Source organism: Serinus canaria, chromosome 3 (genome assembly GCF_022539315.1).
Source record: "Serinus canaria isolate serCan28SL12 chromosome 3, serCan2020, whole genome shotgun sequence".
Taxonomy (NCBI): Eukaryota; Metazoa; Chordata; class Aves; order Passeriformes; family Fringillidae; genus Serinus; species Serinus canaria.
Window position 1 is genome coordinate 7,415,404 of NC_066316.1, and position 8,809 is coordinate 7,424,212.

The window sequence follows — 8,809 nt, forward strand, 5'->3', positions numbered from 1 at the left end:
CCTTCAAACCCTGCATTACTCAGGTTTTCCAGTGAAACATTCTATCAAGAAAAGGGCCCCAAATCAGCTATTCACATATTTAAGACTGCATGACAGCACAGAACACAACAGGGCAACTCATCAAGTTCTAACACTGCTTACATAGGTGTTGACATAAATTGTTTGCATAGATGCATAACATATAACAGCAACAAACTGACATTGCCTGAGGTTTTGGGGTTTTTCTGTAGTTCCATGTTTACTTGTTTTCCTTGGGTGTTGTTTTCAGGATGACAGAAAAAAACCCAGTTTCCTATATTTAGGAGTCACTTCAACACTCTAAATTAAGTGCTGTTATTGCATAGTGCTCCTTTCACTTTTACAGTTTTTGGTTGTTTTCTTAAAAAAAATAATCAAGCCTACTATTGTAACAAATATCTGTGGGTAAAAAAAACATAGGCATTAAGTTACTATATTAGAATTTTTAACAGTAACGTAGTACAAACACAGTTTGGTTGTTTCTGGATGAAATCAAGCATCTTGTGTTTGTATACATTCTTTACCGCTACCAGAAATTACAGGTTTAGTCCACAAAACTCACCAGGTTGAAAAGGAAAATGAGGAAAATGTTCATGCTTAGACAAACTAGTAAGACATAGACTGGAGATAAAGTGTAGTAAACTACATTTGCTTTCCTAATGAATACACCACCAGTTCAATCACCAGTTTCCTTTGCTTTCATCAGACCTTAGGCACCTCACTATTTTCATGCTCATATTTGGTCAATGTTTACTTAGTTTCAAACACACTGCCAGCCTCCTTAAGTAGAAGGATAATTGGGAAGTTTAACATGTTCCTGTCCTATTAAAGCTCACATGAAAGCTTAAGTCTCACTAGATGTTAAATTCAAAGTTAAAACAAAGCATTTTCATTTCCAGAGACACTCAGTTCTTCAAAAGAATGAAGTTTCCACATACAGTGCTATTAACTTACCACACAGCTTTGTGAAGCATAAAACATGACACAGTAAAGATGATTTATGTTCAAACTTGTCTGTAGTGCTCTGCTGTCCTGTATCTGACAGGCAAACCTGTATTGCACTCCCAATCCAGCTCTTTAGTTTATTTGAATTTGGAATTATTAGACCATTACTGTACAGTTCTTCCAGGTGAGACAACTTTTTTCGATGTTCTGACATGTGAAAAACCAAATGAAAGATATCCCAATTATTTACAAGCCCAGTGGCTGGCTCCATGCAGTAGGCCAGCAGACCCCACGCTGTTTGCTTATATACCAGCAGCAGGAGGGATAAGAACTTCCTCCACCAGCTGTGCACATGCTCTCCAGGATCCATGGAAATGCCCAGGTAGCAGACACACACTATATTTCACTGCTTTTGGTCACCTCACACTGATGATCACCACCAGATCAAAAACAGGCTGATATTTATTTGTAATAAAAACTGTAATTCCTCCCTATCTTCCTTCTCCATCCACTGTGTATAATACTGAATTTATATCATATTTCCATTAAATGTGATAACCTACCTTTTCACCCTCCTTACTTTCAGGACTTGGAACATAATTTTCATTTTGTTAGAGGAAAAAGTAAAAAGAACAGAAAAACCCTCTAATATGGGTTTTATAACATCAGTCTCAGCAATTCCATGGAAGCATTACAGGAATACTTCCACTCAGAATGCTGTAGCCAAAAAGGTGTAATTTCAGTTCTAGGCTAGAAAGTGTAGCTTAAAAAAAAACCAAAAACAAAAGAGGCCATCAGTGCTATATGTGACTTAGGCATATTAGGAATATAAAGGCCCCCAGAAAAACAAAGTATTATACATTTCATGCAGCAATCTAGTGTTCCCATAACGGAGAATCAGAATAAGAGATAAGCAACTTGGAACAGTAACTTATCAACAGCAGAGGGCAGGGACTAAAGTCTTGATGAGGAAATTAAATTGAATTACTAAGCTATTTTGGTAAATGCTCCAAAACTTGCCCTACAGCATACTCAAACAATGGCATGAATTTCCTTAAGGCAAGAGTCACACTCCAGTAATATTACATTGCAGGTCATCTTTTAATATTGGGACACTCACTGTCTCCTTCTTCTTATTTTTGTGCAATTAGCGACTTTGCTGGCAAATAAATCTCTCTCAACTCCTTTACACCCTCCTAATAGTACTTCTAATTTCTTGCAACACCACCTTCTACAAAATCCGAGACCATTTTGGGTACACCATCTCTTTTAGAGCCCAAACAACCTCTTCTAGAAGGAATGAGAACTGTTTAAAATATTGACAACTGGAAAGCAAAAGCACAAACTCTGCTGATTAAGTAGCTTATTCTTTCTTCACGTTTTTTAGCTGCTTTACAAAGAAGGGAAATCAAAATGACCATAATGAAAACATACCAAAGTAACACAAGTACCTGGGATTTGTTATCATCTCAGTGTTTGCAAAGGAAATTCAACTTCATTACACTCATGACTGCTGAACACTTTAAAATTCAGACACCACCACTGCTTAGCTTATAGCCAAGATTCCTCACCCTGATGAACCCCTGGAAAAGTCCACTCCAAGTGTCATCACTGCAGTCTGGCTGGTTTTTTTCAGTTATTATACCTCATCCTGTCTCTCACCTCTACAGAAAGGATGAGGATAAAGTGCATTACTTTGTTGTTTCTACAAGCTATTATTTAAGTGTAAATTGAACTCTGATTACCCTGGGGCAAAACTAAGAGTTAACAGATTTGCAGGGTTTTCTTTGTTTGTTTCAATGTATGCACTACTAGCATTTTTCTTTCTTCAAACCACAGCCTTGGGTTACTAACATGAATGCTTAGTACTGTACTCCTTCCTTGTCCTGTTAGTAGGAAAGCCCCTTCCAGAATCCTAAATTCTAGGAAGTCTGGCAGGTACCATAACTCCCCATCACTACATACCCAAAGGTGAAAACCTCAGCAAACAAAGCTGTGAAAGGAACAGGACAAACATACTGCCACGGGCAAGAAATTGGGCCATTCTGATCAGTAGCTGTAACCAGCAGTGAATCTTCAGAAAAAATGCAAAATAAACTAAGCTTATATCTAGATTTTGGTGTAATTTTCAACCTGTGTATCTTAACAAGCTCCACAACAGTTTTAGTAATGTACTAGGAGTCCAAAATAAGTAAACATTGCTGAAACAACTGCTCTTTGAAATTAAATAGGTAACTAAAATACATGGTGAAATTATCAGCAGATGTTTCAAAACAAACTCAACACAGTAGCTATCTACTTACAGCCTGCAGAACTAAGCCCTCAGTTTTCTTTATCCTGTAGTTTTTTACTGTGACAGTTTTGTAAAACACTGATGAAAGCATTTAAAAACAATCAAAAACTTAAATGCCCTGATACGTAAAAGGCAGAAAACATTGTGCTCTACAGAATTCAGCAAGGAATTTAATGAGGCTTCAACCATACCAAGTCCTACCAAACAGGGAGTAATTAACTCCAGTAGGGAACTGCCCTTGATGCTGGTAGCAAGAGGGACACCATGCAGGCAGGTGGAGCACTTTACTCAAATGATAATATTTAACTCACTTTTTAGATTGTATTGCTTGCTGCAGGCTGTATACCTCTGGAATAAATAAAAAGAACAATCTGAAGGTATTTTCTAGATGATTGTAGAGGAATAATCCCAAAGTTTCTTCCTAGGTGCAATTAAGTACCCAAGACAGATGCCATCACATGCTTGAGTAGCCCCAAAGTAAGCCAAACTGCAGGCTGGCTTGAAGTTGTTTTCTTACTGTTACTGAAGCAAAAACATCATGCTTGATTCAATTATAAAGTTTTCCTACAGATTTTCTAAGACAGCTGTATCTTACATACTGGAAAAGCAAACATGACTAATCACATACTGTACAGCACTCAGCTGTGTTAACACAAATAGAAATAGCAAACTGTCCTGTGTGCTGCCACACCCTCCTCCCCCCATAGCAACACACTGCATCAAAGCTTTAAAAATTGACATCAGCCCCTTCATATTTAGTGTTTTCACCTGTAGAACTTAAAGCACTTTGGAAAAATCAGGAAATTAAACACAAGTAGGATTTTTTGAACACATATCCATCTCCCTTCACTGACCAGGCATTTCAAGAGCAACTATGTATCCTGGTTATTTTGTCCAGGTCATATTAACTGTAAGGAAAAAAAAAAAAAAAAAAAAAAAACCAAAACCAAAACAAATCCACCCAAACCACAAACCAAAAACAAACCACAGAACACACACCCTACTTAGTTAAATACTCTCTGTGTCATCTAAATTTTTAGGTACCCATTCTTCTTGTATGCACACATTTTTAAAACCATCTAGTCACATAGTGTGAGTCACAAGTCAGGAAACTCAAAATCCAATTTTCTATTTTTAAAGAGCTACCTGCAGCAGCACCTTGCTTGGACTTGTCCTGATCAAGACATTTATCACCTTCATTAGCTCTGACTTTACTGCAGTGGGGAATACTTACAGAGAACAAAGTATCCCTCCTTACCTGTAATGACCTTTCTACCTTCCCAGCACTAATACCCACCCAGAACCACAACCATGTGTATAAAAGCTGGACAGGGAGGGAGGAGGAGACTTCATGCACACAAGTTCAACTTATCCTTGCAAATAATGCTGTCTTGCACATGTAAGATATTCAAAATTGTTACCTGTTTCAAATTATATCAAGTTAATATAAAGGAGATCAACTTTAAAAAGAAAACAGTTAATATTGGTTCAGGTAAAGTTCAGCCTAAACCAAGTGTTTTTACTGCACCAAGCTTTGTGGAACCAGTTAAGATATCAATATTGGAGAATGCTCTTGGAGCCCTTTAGAACAACAGAAGGAAAACATTCTTCTTTCTCAAATTGAGGTCTCCAAAGAGTACAATGTTGATAACTCAATTAAATCTCTTGACTCACTAACATGTAAAACATTTTAATACTACAGACAAACTTTGTAACTTCAGAAGTCAAAAACATGAGAAAATTTGTGTCAAATGACCACTCACATTCCAACATAGCAGTTCCATACTTTCAGCCTGCACAAACTGTTGAAAGCTGCACGCAAAATTCTCAACTCCTTCAGGTCTTTGACAAAAGAGAAAGTGAACTACTGGTCGGTCTAAATAAGAGGTGCTAAGCTTTGACCAGATTAATAGAACCAAATGTAAACTTCTGTCAAGTATCCTCTGATGTTTTGTTAAACATCTGTTTTCCCTACTTCATTTCCTGTTCTCTCTTTCTCTCCCTCCCCCACCAGACAGGAAATTGTCTTGACAACAAATGAATCAGCTAGAAGTGGAACTAAGCAGCCATCAGCTGATTCCTCATTGTTTACAGTCACAGACACTTCAAAAAGCCTTGATACTGTTTGCTTCCTAAGTGACCATAGCTGGTGTAACTTCATCTCATTAAAACAAACGTTTTACAACAAGAGAACAAACTCTTTGAAGAGCCAAGTGATGATTTATATCTTGAGATTCAAAAATCAAAACAAGAAACACTTTACCCAAAGCAACTGAAATCCATAACAACACATATTGTAGTGTCAAGTCACAGGATCCACCAACCTTCTATTTCTAGGTTTATCTTTTTTTTAAAAAAAAGCCACCCAGAGAGAAAAAGCTCTAAATAAAATCCCAAACAGCAATACAAATGCATTTGCTCTTTAAAAGCCATCTGGAAAAGCAATAGTATTGTTCATGGTCTATAGCAGCCTCTATATTCTTGTAACGTGCTATGACAATGCCAACTCCACATTAGTATTAGTGCATTTTATTTCTAAACTTCTCTTCCCTCAAGAAAACCTAACTCCTATAAACACAGAGATTGTGAGAAGTATTTCAAGGTTGAAATTAGTATTCAACATAGGCAGTTTCTACAGAAACTGACCTATTTTAGGACTGTGACAGGATTTATATTTTATCAGTTAGGTACATATAATAGAGTTTTAACATTCAGCACACCAAATCTTAGCCTCAATACTTTTGGGCTGCCTAACTCACATTCTACAACAGAATAAAAAAAAGTTCAGCTTAGTATGACGTTTGAGATAGCATGCAAGCAGCTTAAAGTAAACAAAAAAGAGAAAACAAGAACTATGGACAACCAACTCCATAGTGAAAGATTACACCACTACAATTAGCCCAACTACACAGCTCTGAAAGAGTTCAAGTGTGCCTCTTACCACAATTGCATGCGGAGAATGCACTAAGGCCTTAAGTTCATTCAGGTCGTTCTCAGCCTGCAGAAATCGGCATAAGAGAAAAAAAAGTATATAAGGAGGATGAATTTTGAATTCTCTCACAGATACTATAAATTTCAACAGTGGTTAATACAGTCCTATAAGCCCTACGTTACCTTATCCCATTCTCCTTCCATGACATGATTGCGGAATTTGGTAGCTGAAGGATGTTCTAAACGACATCCTGACTCTTGCATGAGGAGATCAACAGTCTGGCTGCAGGAGAGATACAGTGTAAAAAAACCCGACCAGTTTCACCCTCACAAATACACCGCCTGCTATGATAACAGTTTACCATAAAGTAACTTTAATTAAACAAGAATACGATGACCAGATTCAGATGCTTGTTCAAAAAGGTGATCTCAGTTGCCTGAGACATGTAAAAAGCTACCTCTACCTAAAGCAAGGTGTCAAGAAGCTTGAAAGCTTTGCTGAAGTACCATAAAGTATGTGACTTACCAGCCACCACAAACAGCCAGCCCTGCACAGAAGATAAACTTCATGAAGGAAGATACAGTCTAGAAAGCTGTTAGCTACTGGCTGCCATCCCCTGCCCCCTCCCTACCTCCCCCCTAAAAGAACAAGGAGAGCAACAACATCTGTACAGGCCTAATTTTTTCTTCTTCATCACTTCTTAAAAGACTGGCTCCTTAAAAAAAAATAAACAAACTCAGGAACCTGTAGCCCTCCCCCTTTTATACTAAAAATAGCTTATTTACTGTGGTGTCATCTATGAATAGTCACGAGTTGTCTGCTGCTGTAAACTTGCCTCTTGTGTCAGAGGCAATTTATTTTATGGAATATGTTCTTTATAGCTGACCCATTCTGCAGTGTTTTGAAGACTTCTTTTGTAGCTACATAAGCACTTCGTAGGACTTCTCTACCCTCCTTCCAAAAATGATGACATACTGGCTAGCTTTAGCTTTACTCACAAAGCACTATGATTAAACACTTAAGACTTCCCCTATTCCACTGGGAAATATTTTCTCTATTCTGATTTTAAGGAAGGGCCAACATTCTCATTTCTTGTTTACAAGTAAGATTATTAGCAAAAACACGTGTCCAGCACAAATCTAGAGAGGCCTTCACCATTTAGAGGGCCAAAGGTTTCCAGAGTGAAACCAATCGGCCTGCTCAAGTGGCAGTTTACTTTGTGTCGCTTCCTCCGAGCTGACAAGCCAAATCTTGGAGCTCATCTGCGAAAAGCCGCCCCCCCCACGCCCAGCTGCGGGCTCCATTATGTTTACCAAATAACTTCTCCCCCACTAACACATTTGTATTGATCTACCCTTATCGGTGTGCAACCCGACTTCCATATTGCCATCCCTGGCAGGGGAAGCTCCTGTCCTGTCCCTTCGCTAGACACCGGCTCGGGCTTGGAAAACACAGCTCCGGCTCCATTTTTCCGGGAGCGGGCCTGCCCCACCGCCGGACACTGCTCTCCCCTCGCCGGAGACCACCGGGCTGCGACGGGGCAGTTTTGCCCTTCAAACCCCCCCACCCCGAGCCGGGGGTCCCTTCCTCTCCCCTCCTCCCCGCTTCGGGCTGCCCATCCTCCACGGGGACCCCACGCCGGACCCTCCCCGCGGTCGGAGCGGAGGGCGGCGGGGCGCGTGTGCGGGGCTACCCCGGCCCCGGGGGGGACCCTCCAGTCAGGGCGCCGCAGGAAACGAAGGAAGGAAGGAGCCCGTCCCCCGCCTCAGCCGCGCTGCCCGTCGCCCACCGCGGCCACTTACTTGAGCCCCAGCCCGTGGAGATGCTGCCCGATCAGCCGGATCACGTCCTCGTCGGACTGCGAGAGCCGCTTCTTCTTCTTCAGGGCGCTGCCGCCGCCGCCCCCCAGTTCGGCGGCGGCCGGGCCGGGCCCCCCGGCGGCGGGCACCCCGTTGTTGACGCCGAGCCCACCGGGGCTGCCGCCGCCGGGGCCGCCGCTGTTGGCCGAGGGCAGCAGCCCGTTGGCGTGGGCCAGCTGGTCACCGGCGGCCGTGCCCGCCGAGGCCTCGCCGTTCTGGGCGCCCAGGCAGCCCAGCTCGGGGCCCTGCGGCGGCGGCTGCTGCTGCTGCTGGCCCCCTCCCGCCCCGTTGGCCTGCATGGCGCTGCTGGCGATGCCGCCGCTGCTGCTACTGCCTCTGAGCGGGGCGGCGGCGGGGGCGAGCCCGGCGGGCACCGAGGGGGACTGGGACGAGGTGAGGCCTGCTCTGCCCGCGGAAGCCCCGGGCTCTCCTGCTCCCTCCGCCGCCGCCGGGGAGGCCCGGGCTTTCTTCCGCGGGGGCGGGGAGGCTCCGCCGGTGTCCGAGTCGGAGGAGGAGGAAGCGGAGGCCAGAGTTTCCTCGCCGAGAGCGGCCGTGGTGGGAAGCCGGGGGGGCGAGGAGGGGGAGGCGGCGGGGGCGAGGGGAGGCGGAGCGGGGCCCTACGCCCGCCGGGGGTCCCGGAGGCAGCGCCGCCGCCCGCTCGGGGCTCCCTCTGGCGATGGCGGCCGCCGCTGCCCTGAGCCCCCGCCCGGCAGCCCCAGGCGCCCGGCCCGCTCCGCTCGCTGCCCGCCGGGTTTGTCTCCT

At 43.4% G+C, this 8,809-nt stretch overlaps 1 protein-coding gene across 2 annotated transcripts in view; it reads right to left on the minus strand.

Annotated features, from left to right (window-relative positions):
* The window catches only part of WDR26 (WD repeat domain 26), a 31,676-nt gene extending 23,076 nt beyond the window's left edge, over nt 1-8,600 (minus strand). The window contains exons 1-3 of one of the 2 annotated variants that reach the window (XM_030235869.2): nt 7,991-8,600; nt 6,371-6,470; nt 6,198-6,254 (exon numbers count right to left, since the gene is read on the minus strand). In XM_030235869.2, coding sequence (XP_030091729.1) covers nt 6,198-6,254; nt 6,371-6,470; nt 7,991-8,346 — 513 coding nt within the window. In that variant the 5' untranslated portion in view covers nt 8,347-8,600. Of the gene's footprint in view, nt 1-6,197; nt 6,255-6,370; nt 6,471-6,713; nt 6,773-7,990 lie in introns of those variants that run through there. The other variant, XM_009093760.4, reaches the window with a different exon arrangement.
* Nucleotides 8,601-8,809: the final 209 nt, after the last annotated feature.